Source organism: Myodes glareolus, chromosome 24, assembly GCF_982192425.1.
Source record: "Myodes glareolus chromosome 24, mMyoGla1.1, whole genome shotgun sequence".
Lineage (NCBI taxonomy): Eukaryota > Metazoa > Chordata > Mammalia > Rodentia > Cricetidae > Myodes > Myodes glareolus.
The window spans coordinates 49926106-49952735 of NC_142049.1; the positions used below are offsets into that span (position 1 = coordinate 49926106).

General features: G+C 53.5%; 1 protein-coding gene across 2 annotated transcripts; it reads right to left on the reverse strand.

The window, feature by feature from the left end:
* Positions 1-8960: 8960 nt before the first annotated feature.
* Syt3 (synaptotagmin 3) lies at positions 8961-24358 on the reverse strand. 2 transcript variants are annotated; one of them, XM_087901288.1, is made up of 11 exons: positions 24296-24358; positions 23523-23666; positions 22332-22497; positions 18058-18586; positions 16265-16640; positions 14709-14927; positions 12725-12845; positions 12436-12607; positions 12212-12344; positions 9581-9667; positions 8961-9450 (listed from the first exon to the last, which is right to left on the reverse strand). In XM_087901288.1, exons 3-10 carry the CDS (start codon positions 22480-22482, stop codon positions 9602-9604), a joined length of 1767 nt encoding a protein of 588 aa, XP_087757414.1. In that variant the 5' UTR covers positions 22483-22497; positions 23523-23666; positions 24296-24358; the 3' UTR covers positions 8961-9450; positions 9581-9601. The 2 variants fall into 2 exon arrangements, with proteins under 2 accessions (XP_087757414.1, XP_085538940.1); XM_085682814.2 differs by lacking the exon at positions 24296-24358 and having other exon boundaries at positions 22332-22502; positions 23523-23929.
* Between the last annotated feature and the right edge of the window lie 2272 nt (positions 24359-26630).

Consider the following 26630-nt stretch of genomic DNA (forward strand, 5'->3'; position numbering starts at 1 on the left):
CTTCCTGGCATTTTGTGAATTCTGCAGCTCTGAACTCAGGTCTTCACAGTCACAGCAAGCTCTTCATCCACCCCAGCGATCCCTACAACACCACCACCAACCGACTTCTCCTTCCCTTTGTCCTGAAGTCATTGCTCCCTTAGCTGAGTGTGAACTCAGCCTTGGGTGGAAACGGAACCCTTGGGTTTACCATCCCCCATCCTCTAAGATGCCAAGGACTGTATAGTGCCCACAGGTGGACCCGCTCAGATTTCTCCTCAGTCACACTCGAGTCTTGCGAGACCTGCGGTGCTCTGCAGGTAAAGGGAAAACTACCTGGCATTTGTAATCACCGGGTGGCAGCTCTGGTCTGAATCACCCGCCAGCCGTTATTGGCGGCTTCAATTACTCCTTCCTCTCAGCTTTGCTTAGTTTTTCTTAGCCCTGGCTGACATTATATGTTCACTGTCCCCAGCAAGGTGGAAACGGGCGTGGTCACACGATTTACTCCCCACTCTCTCCCCAGCTTTTAGAAAGTGGCGCATCTTTGTACACATGGCCAATATTTGTTGAATCAATCAAACAAGAAAAGAATCCCCACGTGCTTCTGCACACCCCTGTGTGGGCCACAGAAAAAAGTCCAGAGATCAGAAGTGCTACTGCAAATCTAGCGGCTGGATGGGAAACTTTCCCCACAATAGCAAACTAAGGTGACAACCTACCTAAGTGACTCAAAGAAGAGACTCGGGGCTGGAGAGATGGCTCAGCAGTTAAGAGCAGAGGACCCAGGTTCAATTCCCAGCACCCACATGGCAGCTCACAACTGTCTGAAAATGCAGTTCCACAAGATCTGACACTTTCACACCAATGCACATAAAATAAAGTTAAATAAATCATTTTAAAAAATTAAAAAAAGAAACTATATATTTTTTAAAAAAAAGAAGAGATTCGGCGTCCTGACTTCTGGGTGCTTCTGGGGAGCTGCCATGTTCAGAGTTCCATTGTCTGTCTGTCACACTCTCTGCTCTTCTTTCTCTGATGCCCTCCTCCCTGACTCGGTCCTGCTCTCCCCATGTCTGTCCACCTCTCTGAACCCAGCGCCACCTCCTCCTGACTGGCTACACCCCAGATTTCTTCTCCTTCCTCTCCTCTCTTTTTCTCAACGTCAGTTTCTGCAAACTCACTGTCCCCATGTATCGCCCCCTCCTCAGCTAATATCCTGGCTCTCCCTGCACACCCTGATTTGTTCTTTTTCTCTTTACACTGTTGCCTCCATTTTTGTCAATGCCACCGTCTCTATTTCTGCCGCTCTTTTCTGTGCTCTTTCTGCCGCCGTCTCTATGCCTGTTCTCCACACGGTCCCTTTATCACCACTGTCACTCCTCCCCACATGACACCGGTCTGCTTTACGGTACTTGTACTCCTCCGACATTACTCTCAGGCCTTTTAATCTCTATCTTGTCTTAGCTGCCCCAAGTGTGATTCTAATGAACCCTCGGCCATTCCTTTCTGTTTCCTCTAACTGCCCTCTCTCTGACTGCATCCTGTTTTTCTTGGTCCTGACCCTGTTCTTAGACCCTGCCTCAGTGCCCTCAGTGAAGGGACTTTATCTCTGTCTCTTCCATCTTCCTGACTCCCTGTCCTTTCTCACCACCATCTCCTGGCCTCTGCCGTGGCCCTGTTGCCATCATTGCCTCCTGTCACCTCCTGCTTCTCTTTGACTGTGGTTTACTGTGCCTTGAATTCCTGTGAGCTGTGCATGTGGGGGGTCTGTGCCCCTAAACTGCTGCTTCTCCCAGTCTGTGTCTTGTGGTCTCTCTGCACTTCCGTCCCTCAATGGGACTTTCCAAAGGCCACCTGCTTTCCTGGCCTTTCTCTTGGAGTGCCACCCTCTCACCTCACGCCTCATCTCACACACTTTCCCGCCTTTTGTTGGAGAACAAGCACATGGAAACATGGGCGCATGCGCAACAGCACCGCGTTTTCTGGGGGCAGGGGAGGGAAAGCTCACGCGCTTCAGCTAGCTGCCTTGGCCACTACTGACGTCACGGAGAATAGGTCCCGCTTATTGGCTGTCTTTCACTAGGGAGGTGACCATGCGTTGCCAAGAGCCAGGCGCTTGCTGAGAACTCTAGACACTCGTGTCGTCATGGCAACTCTATTATCCAATCGAATTCTCGCACCATTTCCACTAATCTGATTGGACAACTCTTGCCTTCATGCCCGTTTCTAATTGGATATCAAAGAATTCGGGCGCTTCCCTTCAGTTTTTTCGGGCTCCTGGCAGTGAGCGGGGCAAGTGGGGACTACAGTGACTAGAGTCGCCAGGGAGTGTGAGGAGCGTCGGCCATGACACCGGAATTGTCCTGAGTCAGCTGACCAGGCCGTCTGTCTCACATCCCAGTGCCTCCCTCCAGACAGCACCGCAGAACGCTCGGCTCTTTGGCGATTGACTCCCTCTGTCCTGGATACCTTGGCACGCCCGAGGCTTTGTGAACTATCACTAGTAGGAAGAAACCCGTGTCCAGGAAGTCAGGAGCCTGTTCTCAAGCCCTTAAACATGCAGAGGACGTCATTAGTATCTCTTCTAGCCATGTGACCAAATGGAAACACCTCAACTTGGACCTCCGTCTAGACACCTGTCGTTTTTGCCTAACAGCTGTTATCTGTGATTTTCTTTTCCATTGATTTTTTTTTTAAAAAATTACTCAGTTGTAGGCTTTTAGAAAAAAAAATCTAGTGAAAGTACAGAGAGTTTCATTCGCCCGTCACCACTTCCCTCCCCAACTTCCGTTATTATTAATATCTTCACAGCGATGTGAGACGTCTGTCTCAACGGGTAAGGCCACACTAACAGCGATGTGTTGGGCAATCCCCATCAGTTTGACAGGGTCTAGAGTCGCCCTGGAAACAGGTCTGTGAGGGGATATCTAGGCTTAGTCAGGCACTGGCCACGCCTTGATTAGGGTACTTGATGTGAGAAGACCCACTCTAAGGGTGGGCCGTACTATCCCATGAGCTGGGGCCTAGACAGAAAAGAAAGGAGAAGGGGAGCCGAACACAGTCGTTGGTCTCTCTCTGCTTCCTGCCTGTGGTTGCAATGTGACTCGCTGTTTAGTTGCCTTCACCCTTGCTTCCCTTGCAGGATGGGCTGTGCTCTCACGCTGTGATAAAATGAACTCTTCCTTTCTTAAGCTGCTTTGGTTGGTAATTTGGTTTCAGCAGTAGTAGAGTAGCAAACACATTTTTCTGTTGCTGTTGCTTGCAAGCTCTGGTGACCAGGAATAGAGCTGCTACAGACAGCTAACATGTTTCAGCTCTCTGGGTTAATGCTGAGGTAGGCGACTGACCATCAGGTACTGGCGTGCATTTAGCTCTTGTGAGAAAAATGCCAAAGTAGCCTCAAAAACAACAGACTCGGCACCCCACCTGCAATGCATTTGTGGTGCTTCATGTCCTCACAAGCGTTTGGTGATATTGACTTCTTGGATTTGGGACTATGGTAGTTTGAGTGGGAACGGCACCCGTAGGCTCCTATACTTGCATGCTTAGTCCCCTGCTGAAGAACCGCTTGGGAAAGATTAGGAGGTGCGGCCTTGTTGGGGGAGGTGTGGCCTTACTGGGGGAGGTGTGGCCTTACTGGAGGAGGTGTGGCTTTACTGGGGGAGGTATGGCCTTGTTGGGGGAGGTGTGGCCTTACTGGGGGAGGTATGGCCTTGTTGGGGGAGGTGTGGCCTTGTTGGGGGAGGTGTGACCTTACTGGGGGAGGTGTGGTCTTTTTGGATGAGGTACTGTGGGTTTGAACTTTGAGGCTAGTGTCCCTCCCTCCCTCCCTCCCTCCCTCCCTCTCTCCCTCCCTCCCTCCCTCTCTCCCTTCCTCCCTCTATTCCTCCATCCCTCTCTACCTCCCTCCCTCTCTACCTCCCCCCCTCTCTACCTCCTTTCTCCGTCCCTCCCTCCCTTTCTCCCTCCCTCCCTCCCTCCCTCCCTCCCTTTCTCCCTCCCTCCCTCCCTCCCTCCCTCCCTCCCTCCCTCCCTCTATTCTTCCGTCCCTCTCTGCCTGCTGTCTGTGGAGCAGGATTTAAAGCTCTCAGCTACTGCTCCAGCACCATGTCTGTCTGCTTACCTCCACGGTGATATGAACTGGCCCTCAAAAACTGTAAGCAAGCCCCAATTAATACTTTCCTTTATAAGAGTTGCCTTGGGCATGACATTCCACTGGGTGGCAGGAGGGTTTCATTGTTTTAATTTGCAATTTGCTGATGACATGCAATATTGAACATATCTATGTACTTAATATGTTTAATATTTAGCATGTGTTTTTGTGCATGTGTGTGTTCATGCCACAGCACATGCGAAATCAGAGGACAGTTTATAGGTATCAGTTCTCTTTTCACTATGTATATTTTGGGGATCAAATTCAGGTCATCAGGTTTAGTGGCAAGCACCTTTATCTACTGTGCTAACTCAGCAGCCCTTATATACATTTGCAATGATGATTTATCTTTAAAAAAATCTGTGCATATGTATGATATATGAATGTGGGTGCGTGTGTATATGCAGGTGTGTGTACTCATGCCCGTGTGTGTGTGTGTGTGTGTGTGTGTGTGTGTAGGCCAGAGCTTGACATCCTGTGTCTTTCTTGATTGTCTCCATCTTGTTTTTATTTTGTTTTGGAGACAGGGCCTCTCTATATTGCCTTGACTGGCCTCGAACTCACAGATATCTGCCTGCCTCTGCCACCAGAGTGCTGGAATTAAGGTGTGTACCACCTGTCTCTCCACCTTTTTTTTGGGGGGGCAGGGTTTCTTACTGAGTCTCGAGCAGACATTTGAGTTAGCCAGGCTGGCCAGTGAGGTTGTGGGCTCCTCCTGCCTCTCCTTCACAGCCATGTGAGGCTGCAGCATACAGCACTACACTCGGGCTGCAGCGTACAGCGCTACACTCGGGCTGCAGCGTACAGCGCTACACTCGGGCTGCAGTGTACAGCGCTACACTCGGGCTGTAGTGTACAGCACTACACTCAGGCTGCAGGCATACAACGGTGCACTCGGGCTGCAGGCGTGCAGCGCTACACTCGGGCTGCAGGCGTACAGTGCTGCACTTGGCTGCAGGCATACAGCGCTGCACTTGGCTGCAGGCATACAACGCTGCACTTGGGCTACATGTCGAAGCTGGGCAGCTGCACTGGTTCTCATGCTTGAGTAGCAGGTGTTTCATGCACTGAGCTGTGTCCCCAGTTCCAGGGATTTACAGTCACGATTGTCAACTGGATTGGGTTCAGACCCACCTAGGGAAGTCATAAAACCCACCTCTGAGTGTCTGTGAGGGCCCCCAGCAAGGACTGGTTAAAGGGTAACGATCCATTCCACCCACTTGGTGTGAGTGAGTGGCACTGTCACTAGGAGCTGTGGGTCTGGATGGAGCATCGGATGTGGTAGGCATTCTCTCTCTGTTTCCCGGCTTCTGTGATATAAGCAGGTTTGCCCCATCAAATGGCCGAAACCTTGGTAATCAGGAATGCGCACAAATCTTCCTTCCCTGGTCTGACCACAAATGCTGTCATAAAACGCACAACTGACCTTTGTTTGGCATCTGAGCATCATCGTCAGCGAAGGCTGAGACCTTCACTTGTAAATTGAGTTATCTAGGTCTTTATTTTTGTTTGACTTGAGTCTGGCCTCATGTAGCCGAGGTTGTCTCCGGACCTGCTATGTAGCCGAGGTTGGCCCTGCCCTCCTGTCTGCCCTGCATCCCTGGCTGCTATGACAACAGGTATGGGCCACTGTGCCTGCCTGGGTTGTCTGTGTTCTTTCTTGCTTCAGAGTTTTCAGAGTTTTGTGTATATTTCGGGCAGCAATCCTTCACCTGCTGTGGTTTGCAAAGGTCTCTTCACAATCTACAACTCTTCCACTCTCTCTTTTGAAATTCCTTACCTGTGTGTGTGCCCACTGCCTGCTGTGCATCGCACACGTGTGGGCGTCAGAAGGCAAGCTGTAGCTGGGCTCTCTCTCCCCCGTGTGGGTCCCTGGGGTCAAACTCAGGTCATCAGGCTCAGCAGATGCCCTTTATCTACTGAGTCATCTCAGTGGCCCTCTGTGTTCTCTTAACCCCTGCCCTTTGTTCTGCCCTTCTTAGCCCAAATCCACGTGCTCTGGGCATGCTCCACAGGCTTCCGTGTCAGGCCTATCCAGCCAATCAGAGTTTTTGATCGCCCTTGGCCTCAGAGCGTAGACGAGAAGTGGATCTCAGTGTTCGGAGCAGGATGCCTTCTAGGTTGCTATCACAATAGAGTGAAAGCCTGAATTTGGGGGTCAGAAAGGTCCTTTTTGAAGATTTGTGTATGTCAATACAAATGCAGATGCCCACGGAGGCTGGACGAGGGCATGAGAGCCCCGAGCTGGAGTTACAGGTGGTTGTGAGCCGCCTGAACTTCAGATGCTCTGCAAGGCCAGCAAGCCACCTCTCCAGCCCCTTAAGTTTGCTTGTTTTCAGACAACCTTAATGAGATTAGGCTTAGGTATAATAAGTTGCATAGGTTGTTTGATTTGAGACAGGGTCTCATGTACTTCTGGCTGGCTTCAACTTATTATGTAGCCCAGGCCGGCCTTAAATTCCTGCTCTTCCTGCCTCAGTCTCCCCAAGTACTGGGCTAGAGTGTGCACCACCATGCCCAGCTCTGATTTTCCAGAGATGCTTGTACACCCATGCTCACAGAGGGTGAAAGGAGGTAATCAAGAGTCTTCCAGCTGACGAGTGGGTGGCACTGAGGATATGGTGCCGTGTGAAGGCCTCACAAGCATGCACAGAGCCCACAGAGCCCTGGGGTCAATCTCCAGCTGCAGAAGTGCAACACAGCGAGGCAGTAGATGACCGAGCAAGCGCAGGTTTGTACACTTGCAGGTGATGGAGTACACTTCATCTTCGGAAGGAATCTCATGGCTGTGATCTCAGCGTGTGGGAGGCTGAAGCAGGAGACTCAACATGAGTTCAAGGTCAGCCTGGGGGAGAGGAGTGGGGAGAGGAGAGGAGGGGAAAAGGAGGGGAGAGGAAGGGAAGAAAGAAGAGAAAGGGAGAAGAGGGGAAGGAAAAAGGAGAGGGGAGGATGGGATGACTCCCAAGCCTGATGACCTGATGGGTTTGATTCTCCGAGACCATACGGCAGAAGGACACAATCTATGGTTGGAGTTTGTCCTCTGGCCTCCTCACACATGCGCCTAAAACAAATAATGTTTTAAAAATGAACTGAGTTCCTAAGGTGGGGTAGTGTCACGATCCTTCTCAGAGACGACCATGTCCTCAGCATCAGGACCAGGACCAGGGCCAGGGCCTTGGCAGATGCAGTTAAGGATCTCTGAATAAGGTCACCCTGGTTTTAGACTGGTCCCCACATCTAATAGCAGGTGTTTTCCTAACAGACAAGCAGAGAGGCTTGCTCAGCATGCAGGAAGCCCTGAGATCCACTCCATCGTCAAAAACTGGGCATGGTTATTCACACCTACCACACTAGCACTTAGGAGGCAGAGGCTAAAGATCCAGGAGCTCCAGGTTATCCTCAGCCTCATAACGTGTTCAAGCCAACCTAAGCTATGTGAGGTCCTGTCTCAAACAAGACAAAGATGGGGGCGGTGCACAGTGCTGTAAGAACACAGCGCCCAGGGGTGACGCATGTTAGCTATGCAAGGCCGGGCCTGCCCATCTCCATCACAGACTGGACTCCTTCAGTACCGTGGGAGGAAGCATCCACACACATCTTGACTTCCGGATTCCGATCCTGAAAGATAATTTTCATCTCAGCCCACCATTTTGAAGTCCTGGCTGCCAGTCCAAAAGAGAGCAGCAGGTATACAGGTTTCTATTTTCCACAGTGGGAACATTTGTGACGTGTATGAGAAGGTAGTGTGAAGGAACACCAAGGAGCCCGTGGAGGGGTGTGTCAGATATGGCAGAGGCAGGAACATCCATCAAAGGCCCCGTGTTTCTGACTAAAGAATTGTAAATTTGAGATGCACTTGCCATAGGGACAAAAAAAGGGATTGAGGTATCCAGGGTGTCTGGACCAATGGTGGTAAAGGGAGGAGGAGATGGGAGTGGCCTGTGGCACACTTATCAGACTTAAGTCAAGTGACTTCCATCCAAAGTCTAAGCAGGACCAATCAGAAACCTTTCCCAAATATGAGCGTGTCTGGGGAGGCATGGTCTTCATTTCGTTTTCTCAGAAGCCATCTTCTCTTGAATGGGTTTAGCAGGTCCTGGGCAAGTCCTGCTACTGCCCCCTCCATGCTTCTCTCCTCTCATTCTTCCCCTGCTCACGCTTCCCTGCTGCTGATAAAACCCTCATGAAAGAGCCCAGATAACAAGAGGGCCCATTCCCAGAATGTTTTGCAACCCAGCGTTAGTTAGTTTAGTTAGTTAGTTAGTTAGTTAGTTAGGTTTGGGCAGTTCTAGAATTCTTTAGAGGGACAAGATGATTGCATGAGGGATGGCCCTGTTCGAGGTGCCTGATTGCATGTCATCGCATAAGAACAGGATACCTGGTGCAAGAGAGGAAGGCCAAGCCAGCCTTCGAGCCCCCCATCAGTGAGAGGAAAGCCAAGCCAATCTCCGAGCCCCCCATCAGTGAGAGGAAGGCCAAGCCAGCCTCCGAGCCCCCTGTCAGTGAGAGGAAGGCCAAGCCAGCCTCGGAGCCCCCTGTCAGTGAGAGGAAGGCCAAGCCAGCCTCTGAGCCCCCTGTCAGTGAGAGGAAGGCCAAGCCAGCCTCTGAGCCCCCGCCAGTGCCCAGCACTACTTGGGATGAAAGGTTTGTTAGAAGCACACAGGAGATTTCTGTCACTTCATCTCTTACAGTTGGAAATTCTAGTCTGGATTTCATCTGAAATTATCATTTAGAGACTGACCTCAGAGAAGCCACTTAGTGGCCTGGCCATACATGCTCCCATGCTCCAGCACACCTCCTGGCCCCAGGGAGACAGGAGGCGAGGTGGAATGAGACCCACAGAGTGTGTTTATTTCTGGTGATAGCAGCAGCGGAGGGGATCGGCCAGACGCAGATGAGGGACAGAGGGCTGGACGCTGGAGGGTGTGTTTGTTCAGGGGACATCAAGGATTGGTCTGTCGACATTCACGGTGAGGTCATAGGCCAGAACACCAAGACTTAGACAACAGCAAAGAGACAGACAGACACACAGACAGAGGGATGGGGTCAGGGGTCCCCAGACATGCACAACCCCTTGCCTCTAGGCGGAATTCTGGGGATAAGAGACAGACAATGGAGGCCAAGAACCTCCCACCCTGAAACAGGGAGCTGGACCTGCGGCCTCCCACTCTCACACCTCCAGACGAGGAGGGGCAGGCCCAGGCCGCCCGCACCAGCAGCTCGGACGTTATGGCTTCGAGGAGATGAGTTCACAGTCCGGGCAGGAAGGGATGGGGTCCTGAGGGCACTGGTCTGATCCCAGGCCTAGACCAGACCTAAGAAACAGGAGGGAAAGGGAGAGGAAATGCCGGGAAGGATTAGGGCGAACCTCTTGCTGCTGTGCCAGCTGCGAGGAGGGAGAGGTCACTGGAGCCCCCCGCCCCTAGCCGGAGCTCCGAGGCACACCTGTCTTCTCTGGGTCTCCTCTCACTCCGAGTTCTCCTTCTCTGAGAGTCCTTTGCCACCTTTCGTGAAGCTGGTCAGAGTCTTCTCCTGGAGTTGGGGATGAAAAAGAACAATTACCACAGCAGGAAGCTTCAGCCCCACTCCTTAGCTACATGCTGTCTTCACTTAGTTCCCAGGGGGTGTAGGAAATGATATACCATCCGTTCTACCAGTGGGGGAACTCAGCCACAAAAGATAAATCCCTATAAATGCAAGAAAGACAAGGTTATGGAAAGGGGCCTTGAGGCGGGTCTGGGACTCAGAAGTTTGAAACTCTGTTCTGAGGTACTGGGGAGCCACACAGAAGAGACAAGCAGGCTATGGGCAGAGGCTGTCTGGGGGAAGGTGCTCAGTCTGTGGCCACACACAGCATGGGCTGAAACTCGGGCTGTGCCCACTTTCCAGCAAAGGGCACCCTGCAGCGCCTCCTAGTGCTGGCAGTGTGGCTTCCTGAAAGTTTCCTGAGAAGTGGAGTGAGTAAGGTCATTGGACCAGTGACTAGCCAGGACGCAGCCTCTTCTCACAGTGGGGTCTTTCTCAAGATCTCAGTCAACCTGAGCTTGGGCCTTGGCTGTTCAACCTGCTGGAAAGTGTGTGTGTGTGTGTGTGTGTGTGTGTGTGTGTGTGTGTGTGTGTAGGGGGGATGACTCACAGTGGAGAGAGGGATTGACTCAGGGTGAGGGTTAGCCTCAGCCTCAGTCTCAGGGTTAGGGTTAGCCTAACTCAGACCACAGTTAAGGTTAGCTTCAGACCCAGACCAAGGTTTAAGGTTAGCCTCAGAATCAGACTCAGATCTGGACGAAGGGCTAGCCTCTGTAGCCCAGGCTGGCTTAGAACTCAACACAGACTCTGTGTCTCGTCCTCCCGAGGGCCTGCCTCCCGAGGGCTCAGGTGTGAGCCGCGGCGCCTAGCTTATACGCTTTCAGGGCAGAGTTTTCCTCAGAATACCAAAGTAATGGAAAACTACCAAGAAACAAAGACCCTGAAACAAACAAACTCTAAACATAACTTACAGTAATTTTACTTTCTTGGCTTCAGTGAAAGCAAATTTGTCAATATTTTCAAAGTGGGTATCTTTGAGAGAAAACCTGGCAGTTTCTGTGGACCCATGGATGAGCATGGCTGTGTGCGTGCTGTGCATGTGTGTGCAGGTGCACATGCGTGTGCGCACACATACAGAGGCCAGAACAGGACGTGGGTCCTCTATAGGTGCTCTCGCCATATTTCCTTGAGACAGGGTCTCTTCCTGAGCCAAAGCTTCCCACTTGAGCTAGGCTGGCTGGGAGTGAGCTCTCGGACCTGGCTGCCTCTGCCCCTCAACACTGTGGTTGCAGACATGGCAGCCATGGGTGCTGGGGATTCAGACTCAGGTCCTCATGCTTACAGGGCAAAGGCTCTTACCCACTGTGCCGTCTCCCTACCCCCACTTTGTGATTGAGACAAAGTCTTTTACTGTGGCCTGGGCTCATCAATTAGGCTGTGCTGGCTGGCGGGTGAGCCCCAGGCTCCCATCTCTGCCTCCTGCTGTGGGGTTTCAGGGTGTGACTCTGGCTGACTTTTGTCTGCCTTCTGGGGATTTAAACACAGTCCTCATGCTTGCATGGAAGCGCTTTACAAACAGAAGCGTCTTTCCGGCCCCAAGGGAATAAACAGCATCTGCAAGGCGGAGAGGCGGTGGCCCAGCTTCTAATACAGAAGTGGCTACTGGTGGGGACTGGGGAGGTGGCGTAGGGGCTAAGAGCACTGGTTGCTCTTCCAGAGGACCTGGGTTCTGTTCCCAGCATGCCAGGGTAGCTACCAACTGTCCCTAAGTCTGACTCCAGGGCATCCATGCCCTCTTTTGGCTTCTGCAAGCACTGCATAAACATGGTGTGCAGACATGCAAGCAGGCAAGACACCCATACACATAAAATACAGTTTTAAAGAAGTGGCTACTGCTGCCCAGTCTCCTCAGCCCGTGTCCCCTTTCACCTTGCCCACCCGCACCTCCTTCTAAGCCCCTCCCCAACACCTTCTCTTCTACAAAGTCCTCCGAGGGCCTGTGTGGAAGGCCTTCTACCTCAGAAGACTCAGATCACAGCCCCCAGGCATGAAACAAACACACAGCAGTCTTTACAATAGACACTGCCCTGTGACATTTTGTTGTGCTGTGTTTTGGATTTATTGTTATTGTTGCAAGTGCGGTTAGTGGTGTCGGAGACCAAACCACGTGGCAAGCAAGTGCTCTGTTGTTGAGCTACACACTCCAGCCTGATATTTTATTCATTAAAAATTGTTCTCACCCGCTACACCACCATCTACTAATATTCACACCTTTCTCTGAGGGAGAGAAAAAAAAAGGTTTTATCACCGAGTTCCTTCCTATGTGTTTAGCATATGTGGGAAAGAATAGCAGCTGCCCACTGCAGAACACTTGACAAACTGAATCCTCCCAGCGGCCCTCACCATGGCTGCAAGTCCCAGGCTGCTGTACAAATACGGGAAACAGGATAGAGGTGGAGTGACTTCCCCTGGCCCCCAAGCAGTCAGCACAGGCAGCTGGGGTCCTCCTGGCTCGCAGGGCCCATGCATGGCAGAGGCGGCCTCACTTACCTCCACTAGTTGGTGCCAGTGCTCCACAGGCTTGCGAGGGTTAGCCAGCATCTCCGCCCAGTGCTCTCTGCCGTGTGGGTCTGCAGCCTCCGGACCCACCCGACACACACCAATCACCTCGTTGTGGCCAATGCTGGGGATTGGGGAGGTGATTACTGGAAAAGTCGGGGAGGTAGACAGCCACACCCCTCAATGCCTTGCCCCACCTTGTCGGGGCCCCTCACCAATCATAGTCCACCACTGCGATGCTGAGTCCCACATTCTCCACACTCTCGGGAGCCACGTCGAACACTAGGGCCTCATTGTATGTGGGGTTCAGCGTGTTCTTCTTAATGGAGGTCTTCCGTTTCTTCAGACGTCGCCCCTCACTGATCAGAGAGGCTTTCACATAGGGGTCTGCGCAGAGAAGCCCTGGGACTGAGCAGAGCCTTCGCCCTCGGGCCCGGGGGTCCGGGCCTTAGCCCTCCTGTCTGGCAACCTAACCTTCTCCCTCAGGCCTCAACCCGCACATACCTGAGAAACCAGTGAGGTCCATTGCTTTGAGGTTAGAGGCTTTGATGATGGTCACGGTGAGGCGCCCAGCCGTGGGGAGGTAGCAGAGTGAAAAGTTGAGCTCCCCAAGATCTGCCTTTTCCTGCAGTGGAGACAGAGGCAGCATGTAACCCTCTCTCCATCCCGCCTCTCTCTGCACTATGCTAGGTTCCTATACACTGAACAGTCTGACTCGCGGCCAAGGCCCCACAACTCCCCTGCCACAGCTGGTCACCACCATCAAAGCGTTTTTTGTTCTGTGGAGGAGAGAGTGGGCCACAGGGACCAGGGAAAGGAGAAACAAGAGAAAGACAAACTGAGAGAACGTAGACAGAGGCAGAGAGAAAGACAGAGAAGTGGGTAGAGATTGGAGAGACACAGAAACCCAGAGACAGACAGACTGACCTGGGTGGGGGACAAAGACCAAAATAGAGAAGCAGTTGGAGACTCAGATAGAGATCTAGAGAGAAAGAAGAGCAATCATGGCAGGTGCAAGTCATCAGGGTATCAGGGCGCAGTGTTGGGGACACGGGAGCTGGTGAGACATGATGCCGACTCCAGGGCACAGTGCTAGGGGACACGGGGGCTGGTCAGACACGATGCCGATGCCAGGGTGCAGTGCTAGGGGACACGGGGGCTGGTCAGACACGATGCCAATGATAACAGGTCGGGGATGAAATCAGGTGAGGAGGTTCCGCTGACAGAGAGAACAGCCTGGGGAAAAGCCGTGACAATGGTGAGCAGTCAGAGCAGGGTCTGAGTCAGTGTAGGTCCCGGGGGCTCCGGCCACTGTGTCACTGGGAGGAAAAGGAGCAACTGGCCTCCCTGGAAGCGCCACCCTGCTCTTGTGTGCCTCCTGTGCTCTTTGGGAATCTTCACATCCTTGAGCCACGCAGAATGGAGGCTCTGGGCAGGACTGCCCGTCTCTTCTGTATGTGGCCTGCCTCCAGCTACCAACCCCGTCCCCTCTGAGTGCTGGTCATCCTTGGCACTTGCTTCTCTAGATTCTCTGTTTCTCCTCCCTTTTTCTCTGCACTTCCCCACTCTGGGGGGCGTGGGCGGATGAGTGGAGGAGAAAAGACCTTAGCTAAGGAGGCTTGAATGGGTGACATGCCTCAGATGACAGCAGGGTGGATGTGAGTTCCAGGCCCTGGACACTGGGCCCAAAGACAAGCTGACCATGGTGAGCTCTAATGAAGCTGCAGGCACCTGCTTCAACCACAGCCCTGACAGCTGAGGACCCTGGGGCTCAGACCTGCCCTCTCCTGATATGAGGCTATTCTTGTTTCACTCCTCAGACCCTGGCTTCCCCAGACTGACAGGAATTGGGGTTGGGTGCTCAGCCTGAGAACTCAAGGACTGGGGACACTCAGCCAGACCTGGGCATGGCACTGGGGCTGCAGAGGAATGAGAGGTCCCTGGCAGAGGTCATAAAATCAGGGTCAGCGGTGTGGGCTCTTTGATCTGATGCTGGGGAAAGTGGAGGGGACCCAGTACATCAGATATCTGAAGATCCAGGTGTCAGGATTCCCAAGAAACCCCAAAAAGACAGAAGGAAGACTATGAAAGGGTTTGAAGGGAGAAAAAGGAGCTTCAGAGACGGCCTGAGCGCCTGCGAGTCTGGAAATGAGCAAGGAGATGTTAGGGGGAGACGAGGAGAAGACATGGTGGGGGAGGGGAGGATGGGTTACACAGTGACGTCTGGGCCAGGTATGCAGTGTGAAGTCCCAAGATATCTGGGTGGGACTCTAGGCCCAGGGCCCCACAATAGTGCTTCATAAAGTTGGAAGGGCAGAGAGCCCCCTCCGAGTCCCTCTACCACCCTAGTTTCTTTGTCTGCAGTACTCCCTGCGAAGTAATGCTGCTAACACTCAGGGCTGGGAAGTGAAGAGGTGGGAGACCCAGGGTGAGGAGTCAGCAGGGGACCTGAGGGTGCAGAGGGCCCATCGTGGGTGGAGCCACTGACCGAGCCACCTTCCAGGATGTCCCTCCAGAGTGGACGGTCCGGGGGCTGCTCAGCCAGCTCCAGAAGGTTGTCCAAAACCACCTGGCCAATGAGATCATGCCGCGAGAAGCGGTCAAAGTCATAGACGCTGAAATGCAGCTTGCGCTGTGCCAGCTCGGCCAGAGGCACCGAGAACTGGAAAGTCTCGTTGAAGACAGGGTTCAGTGTCTTCCTGTGCACCTGGGTGGAGGCAGAGACAGACAGAATGTCCACTGGTATTGTTCCCAGAATCAGTAAGCCATGTGCTCCATGTCTACCCCATGTGCCCTGCCCCAGCCTCCTCCCTCAGACCCAGGAGACCTCCCCAGGCCTCCTCTTTAAGATGCAGGACACAGACTTCAGCCCTCTTCCCTGAGAGCCACAGACCCAGGCCCAGTCCTCCTCCTTCAGTCATGGCAGTCCTCCCCAGCCCTCCTCCTGCAGATGTGGAGGTCCTCCCCAACCCTCCTCCTGCAGATGTGGAGGTCCTCCCCAACCCTCCTCCGGCAAATGTGGAGGTCCTCCCCAACCCTCCTCTTGCAGATGTGGGCGTCCTCCCCAACCCTCCTCCTGCAGATGTGGGGGTCCTCCCCAGCCCTCCTTCTGCAGATGTGGGCGTCCTCCCCAACCCTCCTCTTGCAGATATGGAGGTCCTCCCCAGTCCTCCTCTTGCAGATGTGGGGGTCCTCCCCAGCCCTCTTCCTGCAGGTGTGGGGGTCCTCCCCAGCCCTCCTCCTGCAGGTGTGGAGGTCCTCCCCAGCCCTCCTCCGGCAGATGTGGAGGTCCTCCCTAGCCCTCCTCTTGTAGATGTGGGCGTCCTCCCCAGCCCTCCTCCTGCAGGTGTGGGGGTCCTCCCCAGCCCTCCTCTTGCAGATGTGGGGGTCCTCCCCAGACTTCTTCCTGCAGGTGTGGGGTCCTCCCCAGCCCTCCTCCTGCAGATGTGGGGGGTCCTCCCCAGCCCTCCTCTTGCAGATGTGGGAGTCCTCCCCAACCCTCCTCCTGCAGATGTGGGGGTCCTCCCCAGCCCTTCTCCTGCAGGTGTGGGGGGTCTTCCCCAGCCCTTCTCCTGCAGGTGTGGGGGTCCTCCCCAGTCCTCCTCCTGCAGATGTGGGCATCCTCCCCAGCCCCCCTCTTGCAGATGTGGGCGTCCTCCCCAGCCCCCCTCTTGCAGATGTGGGCGTCCTCCCCAGCCCTTCTCTTTCAGGCCCAGAGATCCATATCCCAGGCCTCCTCCATAAGACCTAAGCCTTCTCCAAAGCCTTCCTTCTTAGATCCAGGTTCAGGCCCCTCCTTTCCTCCTCAGACCCAGAACTCTTCCCCCCACCCCAGGAGTCCAGTCCTTGCCTCCCTTCTTCTGACCCAGGTGACTTCCCCAGACTCCTCCCTCAGACTCAGGGTATGGACCTCAGCCATGTTCCCTCAGACCCAGGGCTCCAGGCCCTTGCTCTCCTCCCGCAGACCCAGGGGTCCTCCCTAGCTCCCTCCCTCAAACCTGGTAGATCCCACACACACTGTGGATCCTTCCTCCTTGCCCTGACCTTGGTCTGAAACTTCTTTTTGCGATCAGGCAGCAGGTAGATCTTAACGTAGGGGTCTGAGAACCCATTGGAGTCCTTTGCTGGGAGGTCCAGGGCCTGCAGGATCCGCACCACGAGCTGGTCAGAACCATAGAGATACCGCAGGGCAAAACTGATGCGGCCACAGGGTGCCCCTGCCTCCCCAGAGCCCCCACCGCCTCGCCGGCCACCAGGTCCAGTGCCCTGGTACAGCTCTGGCTTGATCTGACCGATGAGCTTGGCTTTTTCTTCGCCGCCTGGCAGGGGTAAAGGCAACGCAGGTGGCCGTTCCTCGCTGCTTGGGTCTGCTTGGGTGGTCAGGGTCTGCTGGGTGAGGGGCCGGGGCAGGGCTGGGTACCTGTGTGTCAAGGGGAGACCAAGGTGAGATGCAGACCTGTCCTTGACCTGGATAAGACACCTGTGCTTACTGAGCCTCAGTTTTCCCATCTACAACAGAGATGTTATCATATTTCTAATCTAGCTCCAGAGGTCATCAGGACTTCTTCATTCGGACGCCCTACCCAGATCCTCCAAGTCATCTTCAGCTGACCTCCCCCCTCCCTGGTCTGTCACTGCTCTCTGTCTCTATGGCTTGTTCTTGGCTGAGCCTGTCCTCTGCCTGCCTGGGCTGCTGGTCCTCATTTCTCCCTCCCTAGATGGCTCAAGAGTTGACACGTTTCCTCCTTGGTTCACACCCTGCTGTGGCTCCCCAGTGCCCTCGGGACACAGCCTTTACCCCTGCCACTTCTAGCCTCCGCTGGTCTGGCGTCTGCAGCCCCATGTCCCAGACTGGGTCCAGATCTGCCTCCTGCCGCCTCCCGGCTTCCCCCATCAAGAACTTGCCCTCTTCTGTCCTCACTTTGTCCGGCCTGCAATGACAGTGCATGCTCCCCTACCTGCACATCTGTCTTAGCTTCCCCACCATGTGACTGTCTGTCAAGCTACTTCTACATCCAGGGAATTTTCAGCTTCCTCCCAGCCTGGGCTGGGATCTCCGTGGGGCTCTTGGCAGTGCCTCGAGCTGCCTTCCTGCCTTCCTAACTCATACCCCTTGGACTGTCAGAGCCTGAGGGTGGAGGCCTGGGCACAGCATGCATCTCTGGTCCAGTTCCTATCAGACCCTACGCTTACATGCACACAATGAGGAAGACAGAACGGTCAAGTGAACACTGGGCCCATATACTAACCATAGCTTACACCGCATGAGATCAATAATTGCCTGCCCCTCAGAAACCACAAACCCCTGCCCCCAGTACTGAGACTGAACCTAGGGCTTTTGGCAAGCTAGGCCAGAGCTCTTGTGCAGAACCCCACCCTGGAACCTCACTGAGGGACCTCTCAGTCACACCCCCACTCCCTCACTGGGAAATTCTAGGCAGGTGCTCTCTCACCGAGATGTAGCCTAGCCTTCTTTTTTTCTAATTTTATCTTTTTTTTAAATTTTTATTTTAAGACCAAGTTTCTCTACAGTGCCCAGGGCAGCCTCAAACCTTAGCCCCTCCTTCCTCAGCCTGTGAAATGGCCGGGATAACATGTACACTACCATGCTAGCCTCTAACCCTGGATTCTTGTCTCCAGGCGGCTTTATCCAAGGCCCTGCTCCCTTCCTCTTACATCCAGAAGTCTAGGCCTCAGGCTCATCCTCCTTTGGATCCAGGGGTCAGTATCCCACACCTGTTCTGACCCTGCTATCAGAAGGGTCAAAGATGATAGAGAAGATAGAGAAGAGAAGCAAGGCCTCACAGTGAAGGCCCCAGCCCAACACCATCTCTCACCTGGTGGTGGGCGCTAGACTCGTGACCTGCTGATGAGACTGGGCACTGGGCAAGCCTCCACCACTGGGAGGCAGCAGGAGCAGCCCGGAGCCTGTCCCACCCTCAGAAGGCAGCTCTGGGGATGTCTGGCTTGGTTTGACCCCAGCGGCTACCACAGAGGCCACAGCAGCCTCTGGATATGAGTCCATGTCCAGATAGGAAGGTTCTGGAGGCTCAGCACCCCCAAGGCCACCTGGTTCCAGCAGCTCGGCGAAGGGCGGATGGTGGGCTGTGTGTGCATGATGGTGGGGGCCGCCCAGCAGGGGGTGGCCTCCAAGGCTGGCTCCCAGGTGGTGCCCACCACCTCCGACCAGGCCTGCCAGCCCAACCCCAGGGGCTAGATCTTTGCGCAGGGGGCCGCCACCCACTGCCGAGCCTCCTTTGTCCCTCCAGGGCACCCAGCACAACTTCCAGGACACGAAGAGAGAGACACCCAAGAGGACGATGCCACAGAATGTCACGATGACTGACAGCAGGCTCACGGAAATGTCTGGAAAGAGTGAAGAGAGAGATCAGGGATCATGAGGGGTCAGCACTCTCCCAAAAACATCTGGCATCTACTGTCCTGAGTGGTTACCAGGATGACTGAGTTGGAACTCTATACTCTGGCTGTAGTCACACCGCTATATAACGGTTGCTTTGCAGAGGCGGTGGAGTTCACACCACGTTCTGTAGGTAGCGACTGACAGGTTGGAGATGGGGGCCCTGAAGACTGTCTCCAGGCTCATGTTGCTTCTCTGTCATAGGGCACTTGTGAAGGACAAGACCCCAAAAAGCTCGGCGACAACCAGGAGAGCCTTAGCTGTCTGTCTGTCCTGGGGAATCTGTCTTAGGCGCTTTCTGTCGCGGCTGACGGTAACAATGACGAGCGACACCCGAGTACAATAACTAACATTTGCTGAGGTCTGACAGTATACCTGACACCTCAGAGCACCCGGTGAGACTGACCAACAGGAAGTGAAGGTCAGAGGACAAGGTGCGACGGGGACTGGTGAGATACCTCAGTCAGGAAAGTACTCACTGCACAAGTGTGACACCTGAGTTTGGTGCCTGCATAGAAAGGCTGGCCAGGCGGCTTGTGCTTGTAAACCCCACACTGGGGAGGCAGAGCAAGGTGGATCCTTAGGAGCTTGCTGGCTAGTCAGCCTAGCCTACTCTGTTTCAAAAGGCAAGGAGGACAGTGCCTTAGAAATAATATCTGTGGTTGGCCTCCTGCACAAGCGGGCGTGCACACACACACGCATGCACATGCACACGTGCATGCACACACATGCACACACACGCACACACATGCACACACACGCGCGCGCGCACACACACACATGCACGCGTGCACGCACACACGCACATGTGCACACACGTACACACGTACACGCACGCACACACACACACACACACACACACACACAGGTGCCACACTTTAAGACCTATGCTCTTACTGTCACACCTCAGTACTCCTTGGTGAGCAGTGGCCTCGGGGAGACTTCCTTATTCAAATGATCAGACTCACGACCGCTGTCACATGACACACACACCAACTGGTGTCTTCTAAAGGCCAGCAGCATGCTCAGCATGGCCCCTTTCTTACAACCAGTGTTTTGGGTCACTCTCAGTAATTAATACTGGGAGAGGGGTTTTGTGACTCCTTTTGTAATTGATACCAGGAGTGGGGTTTCATGGATGTAACTCTTGAGGCTGTGACTCCTGGGATTGGAGGTAGAATAAGGATGAGACCTTGCTCTATCTAGATGGAGAACTACGGTGGGTGGGAGCAGGTAACTCAGCCATTGCCACTTGGGACATCCCACTGTAATTGCTGTGTCCGGACACTCAGGGAAAAGGAAACACCTCCTAGTTCTAGATCACCTGGTGAAGCAAAAGCAGGTTGTAGCATTAGTCCTTCCGCTACTGCGTAGCCTACATGTGATATAGCCCATCTCTCACCTACATGTGATATAGCCCATTTCTCACCTAAAACTGACGCTGTAGGAAAGAGGGGGTGTCGCAGGAACATGTGCCGACATTGGTGCAAGAAGTCTGAACTTCATCCTGCCACCTCCCTCAGAGTGCTCCTATCTAGGTGGCCACCCCACCCCACTGAGAGCCCTAAACGCTACTGGAAACCAGAGTCCAGGATTTTAGCAGCCTCTTGTATGTGGGAGGCATCGGGGCAATGGGGGTCATAGAGGAAACGGGTTGGACACTTTCAACATTGCCAGTATAGGATTCCCCACTCAGAGGACTCTATCTAAATCCTTCAAGTCTCTCTGGCTCCCCTGCCGGTCTTCACAGCCCAGAGTGTGCAAGGCCAAGAATTAGTGTGAGCCACGCCAGGTAGTTGGTGGCAATGCAAAGTTATATTGGGAGTTGGGGGCTATCAGTTCATGCTCTGGAAAGATTAAGAGCTGCCATGTGGACAGCTCACCACATCTACCTGTGATGGTTGCTCTTCACTGTCAAGTCAACTAAATTTAGAATCACCTAGGAGCGAGGTGTAGGTGGTTCATCTCTATCATTTCAGTACCAGGGGGCTGAGATAGGAGGATTGCTGTGAGTTTAAGGTCAGCCTGGGTTACCTATGGAGTTCCAGGTCAGTCTGTGTTACAGAGTGAGACCCTATATCAAAATGCAAAACAAGGGGCTGGGGAGCGGCTCAGTCAGTGAAGCATTTGCACAACCAGCCCAGAGAAGCCTCAGTTCAATCTCCAGATCCCACATAAAAATAGCCAGGCATAACGGTACACGCTTGTAACAGCACCCAAAGACACAGATGAGCAGATCCTGGGGACCTGCTCCCCACTCAGCCTAGCCCACTTGGTGAGTTCAAGGCCAATGAGAGATCCTGTCTCAAAAAGTGAAAAAATAGCCGGGCGGTGGTGGCGCACGCCTTTAATCCCAGCACTCGGGAGGCAGAGGCGGGCGGATCTTTGTGAGTTCGAGGCTAGCCTGGTCTACAAGAGCTAGTTCCAGGACAGGCACCAAAGCTACAGAGAAACCCTGTCTCGAAAAACCAAAAAAAAAAAAAAAAAAAAAAGAAAAAGTGAAAAAATATGTGCCAGCAGTTAAGAAAACTTGCTGTTCTTGACCTGGGTTTAATTCCTAGCACCCACATGGTGGCTCACAACCACCTGTAACTCCAGTTCTAGGGGATCTAGCAGCCTCTTTTGGCCTCCATGGGCACCAGCAGGTATATGGTGCACAGACATACATGCAAGAAAAATGTGTAGACAAATAAAATAAAATAAAATAAAAGTGGGGGGGCTATTAAAGAGTTCTCTGACTTCCAAATGCATGCACTCACACGCACACACACACACACATGTACACATGTACACACATGTGCACCAGCGCACATTCATGCATACACACCACCAGCAGCAAAAGCCCAGGAGCTAAGGCACACCTCTGTGTATGTGAGGGCATTTCCAGAGAGGATTCATGGAGTAGGGAAGAGGAAAGGCAGCTAAGACTAGCATCCCCAGGATCTTCTGCGTCCTGGTCAGCCACGCTGTCTGTGCTGCTGTGCCCCTCTGCCTTTTGCTATGATGTGTGTGAATCTTTCCTTCTTTGTTTCCACCAGGAATTTGGTCATGGCAACGTAAAAGTTAATACATCACATGACCAAACTTAAAAAAAAAACAAACCCTAAGTACTAAGGTTTCAGGGAGCTTCTCTGGCGGGCAATGTGTCACATACCAACAGAGGGAGAATTAAAGCTGACCTGTGACCTCACAGAGGAAACACTGGACAGTCCTTCCTGGTGTCTCCTGCACGCTGCCTCTTCCCCCCACCAGCACCCCTGCCTTTGGCTAGTTTAGTCTGTGTGTTGCTAGGTATGATGGTTCACATCTATAACCCCAGCACCTGGGAGACGGAGGCGGGAGGACTGTTTCAAGTTTAAGACCAACCTGGGCTCCATAAGGCCCTATCTGATCCTCAGCCCTCCCTCACCTTAAAAAAAAAAAAAAAGAGGGAAATAAACAGATTCATGATTCCCGAAGGGGGATATTTGGTGGTCATAATTAGGGAGGAGGAGGCCAACAGCTCCAAGGTCAGGGGTTAGATGAACCAAACACACAACTATTCCTCCCAGTTCAGTGGTTTGGGGCCAGAGCAGCAGGCAAGATTCATCAAGGGGTGGAACGCTGAGCGGCCCTGCTCCGACCTTCCCAGAGTCTTTGCTGCTGTGGAGGTGCATAGGGGCAGTGGCCAGTTGGGACAGCAGGGGTTCTGACCTGCATCCGGACCCCGCGGATAGCCTCTGATTCGCAGTTCGTTGAACTCTTGGCACCTATCATTGGTATCAGCATCTCGGACCCGTGCACAGAGGTCTGAGACCAGGATGAGGGCCCGCCGACAGAGGTCATCTTCATAGTCCCCAGACATAGCGGCCACGTGGTCCTACACTTAAGAGGGGGTTGGGGGGGAAGCAGATGGAGCAGGGAGAAGGAAGGACTGGTAAAGGGGCAGAGGGCAGAGGGTGGTGGCTCGGGGACCCAGAGACGGAAATAATAGACAGGTATTAAGGACATTTCTTGAGATCACCATCCAGTGAGAGGCATCAAGGAGCAAACAGATCAATAGAGCCACAGCAAAAGGCAGGGCACTCTCAGACTAAAAGAACATGCCCCCAGGGGAGCACGGGGAAGTCAGGGCAGGCACTCTGTGACCCAGAGTGGAAGGTGGAGTCAGGCATCGGTAGTGGGCAGCCTGCTGTGGCAGGTAAGGCATTCGGGGCAGGTGGAAGAGCTTTGGTGGAAGGCTCAGGGTGGGAAGCTGCTGGAGGGTTGGAGGAAGGAAGAAGGAGGAAGAAAAAAGAGTCACACGGGGGACAGAAACCCCAAGTTGAGGGAAGGGGAGCTAAGAGGAGAGGCAGAGATAAGAGAGAGGACAGAGTGAAGTCCAGTAGCCAGGGAATGATGGACACAGAACGTGGAGCATAGGGATTCAGGATGGAGAGGCTGGGAGCGGCATTTACTTCATTATATCCAAGACATGGTGGAGAGAGAGAGGGAGAGAGAGAGGAAGAGAGAGGGAGAGAGAGAGAGAGAGAGAGAGAGAGAGAGAGAGAGAGAGAGAGAGGAAGAAGGGCAGGAGTGTGGGCAGAAATACCTTCCAAAGAGACAGGTAGATTAGAAGAGAGAGAAGATGCTGAATTCCTAGTCCGATAGTCAGACAATGGCTGGAGACCTCAGACACAAGGCAAGAGAAGAGAGTTGGGCACACGGATAGACAGACGCATGGTCAGAAAAAAGAGAACAGGAGCAAGAGGTGGAGGTGGGAAAGGAGAGAGTGACACAAGGTTTGGGGCTAGACATCAGACATGGGTGGGAAAGGGGGCCTGGAAGGAAAGAACAAGAGCCAGACAGAGTCAGGTGAAGGGGGACGGCTGAGGAAGACTCCCATTCGGCCAGGGTCAGACTCACCTGTGCTTACCCCTGCCTTGTCCTGGGTGGCAGCCGAGGTGGCGGAGGGCGGTAGCCCATGGGGGTTGCAGGGTGGACGAGCCTAGCCGCTGCGGACCGGTCTCCACGCTTGCCAGGTGCAAAGAAGGGGGGCTGGTGTCTGATCTGGGGACCCAAGCCGGGAGAGAAAGAATCAGCTCAAGTTTTGTGTCTTGCCCTACTCGAAGTAGCTGGGCGACCCCAGGTGACCCCAGAGAGGTCCAGCCGCCCCCTTCCACCTCCTGGCCCCCAGGAGCGAGTTAAACGCCTAGGGACTACAACTCCCAGTAGGTCTTGCTGCTAGTGCTACAGCAGTTTCATCGCACTGGAGCTGCACGGGCTGCTGGGAGTTGAAGTCCTCAATTGCGTCTCTGGGCTGCAGAAGCTGAGTTTTTTTTTTTTTTTTTGAGAGGGGGGTGTTGAAAGGGTTAAAATGTCAGGGTCCCAAGACGCTGCAGGAGAGGTGAACGGTGTCCAGGACCTTGAAAGGTCACGTGGCTCTATTCCTTAGGGGGCCATGGAATAGGTCACTGATCCCCATGCCCTGGAGATGGGTGGGCGAGGGGTGGAGTGCACCCAGGTGTTTGGAATCAGGATCCCCCTTTTTCCAGGGCCACGTGCCCCTCCCCCGAGCTGTCACTGCAGACTCCAGCTCCCCAGCTTCAGATGCGCCCCTCTACGCACCGACCTCTTCGGGGCCGCCCCCTTGGGATGAGGCTAGGGCGGGGGCGGGGGAGGGGGAGGGGCGGACTCACCGGAGCCGCGGATGCTGCAGCCCAGCGCGCGCACCCGCCCGCCCGCCGCGGTGCCAGCCTGGCTCCTCCCCGCCCCGGTCGCAGCTCCTCGGCTCCTCCCCCAGGCTCCCCCCCCCCCTCCCCAACCCAAGCAACCCAAAAGTCAAAATTGCTGTATCCGCGGTGTGCACCTCCCTGGTTGCTGGCTGCACAGTTCCACCCAGTGCTAGGCCACCTGAGGGACCTAGAAGGCTAGGACTCAGAAGTCCCAGGCCACAAATACTCTGTCCTCCAGAGAGCCGGACTTCAGGGTTTGCAGTTGAGCAGAGAGAAACGCAAAACCGGCCACAGGAGGTCTCAGGTTTGAGGTAGAACCACAGGCACTAGATTGGAGTCCTGCCATAGACCCCTTGAGACTCGAAGCATCCCAAATCCTGTTGTCCAGCAAAATACAATGAAATTACTCCTTAGGGACGTAGTTTCAGAAACCGGTCCATGTCGTTAAGCGCTGGCAGCAAGCAGGTGCTTAACAGCTGCCTATGGGCAGAAAGCACTGGGTTTTGCCATATGAATACCAGCTAATGCCATTTGCCATCACCAAGGTAATGAGTTAAGAGCTTTGAAGACGTCTTCTCGTGGCATCTTCACTCCGGCATAGGGATGAGTGCAATCGTGTTACTCCCGGTTCACAGACCAGCGGAGGCCCACAGAGATCCAGTTCCTCCGACGGGGTCCTCATCTACAAGAGAGCAGCCCAGAGGGTTGGCTTGGAGGTCCCTGACTCACCCATTGCTATCGTCCTCCCTTTTCTTTCAACCAGTTGCACACACACACACACACACACACACACACACACAACAACAACAACAACAACAACAACAACAACAACAACAACAACAAAAACCCCACAACCTCCAAGGGGAAGACCAATTGCTGCCAGAACTGGTGGCAGAGGTCTCTCATCCCAGTCACTCTGGATGGTGAGGGAAAATAGCGAGTTCAAGGCCAGCCTCTGTAGATTAGTGAGACCCTGTGTCAAAATGAAAAGAGGGCTGGGATGTTGCTCAGCAGTAGAACCCCTGCCTAGAATCCCCCAGGGAGAAACTAGGGGCATTGCTCAGTGCTAGAGCATCTGCCTAGAATCCTATCCTGTAAGGGACTGGGGGTCTTGCTCAACAGTAGAACCCTTGTTTAGTAGAATCTCCCAGTGAGGAGCTTGAACTATAGCCCGGTGGAAAAATGTTTGCTTAGCATATCTGAAACCTTGGGCTCAATGTAACCCTTTTAACTAGATTGCTCTCCCCCATGGTAACCTATGCATGCATTTTGAAGTCATCAGAAGCCTCCAGAAAGATTTCTGGCTCCATCCAGGGCCCCACACTTATGCTTTTAACATCACCTCAGTCTGAGGGAGCATGCAGGGGTGTCTGCCCACCAAAGGTGTGACTGGCCTTAGCGGTTAGTCCCAGCCATGCAGCTCAGCCTGACCAGGGTTCATGAGATGCATATGTGGGGAGACGCAGACAGTGACATACACACTCAGAAATGTGCACACAGATGGGCTTGCCAGCTTTGCATGACACATTTCCAGAGAAACACTGTGAATCTGAGGCGGCTTCAGCATGCCGCGTCAGCTGCAGAAAGAACTAGCCGTCTGTGCAACTCAGGAAAACGTGTGTGTTCAAACGCCAGTTCAGCACACGACACAACCTGGCGTGGCTTTATTTCTAACTGCCTTAGTTTCCCTCTTTGTAAATGATGAAGATTTTTAAATTAAAAATATTTCTTAGACACAAGGTTTACTATGGAACCCAGACTAGATAGGAACTAGCAATCCTCTTGCCTCAGCGTTCAGAGTGCTAGTACTGTCCTGTGCCACTAACCCTCCCCCAAGATGATGATAATTGGTTTACATGCTTGCCTGTGTGCGTGTGTGTGTGTGTGTGAATGCATGCACATACATGTGCAGGTGTCAGAGTGCTATCTATTTTGTTTTTTGGGGGGACAAGGACTCACCAAGTAGACTAGACTGGCTGGCCTGTGAGTCCCATGGATCCATGTGTTTCCAGCACCCAGAGCTGAGATTAAAGGAGGGTCCCACCACCCATGACTTTTCATGTAAGGGTCTGGGGTTCAAACTCATTACATGTGTGCACAGTCAGCACTTTGCTAATGGGGTTTCAGTCCAGCCCTGATAATGATAATTTAAATAATCAGATAATACAACATTATTTTGAAGATTAAAGTGTCTTGAGTCCTGCCTGCCCCGTGAGGACAGATGTAGCAGCTCAGTCCTAGAGCAGCTGTCTAGTAACTCTCAGGCGAGGGCCCGAGGTATGCTTTCACGGTTAGTGCT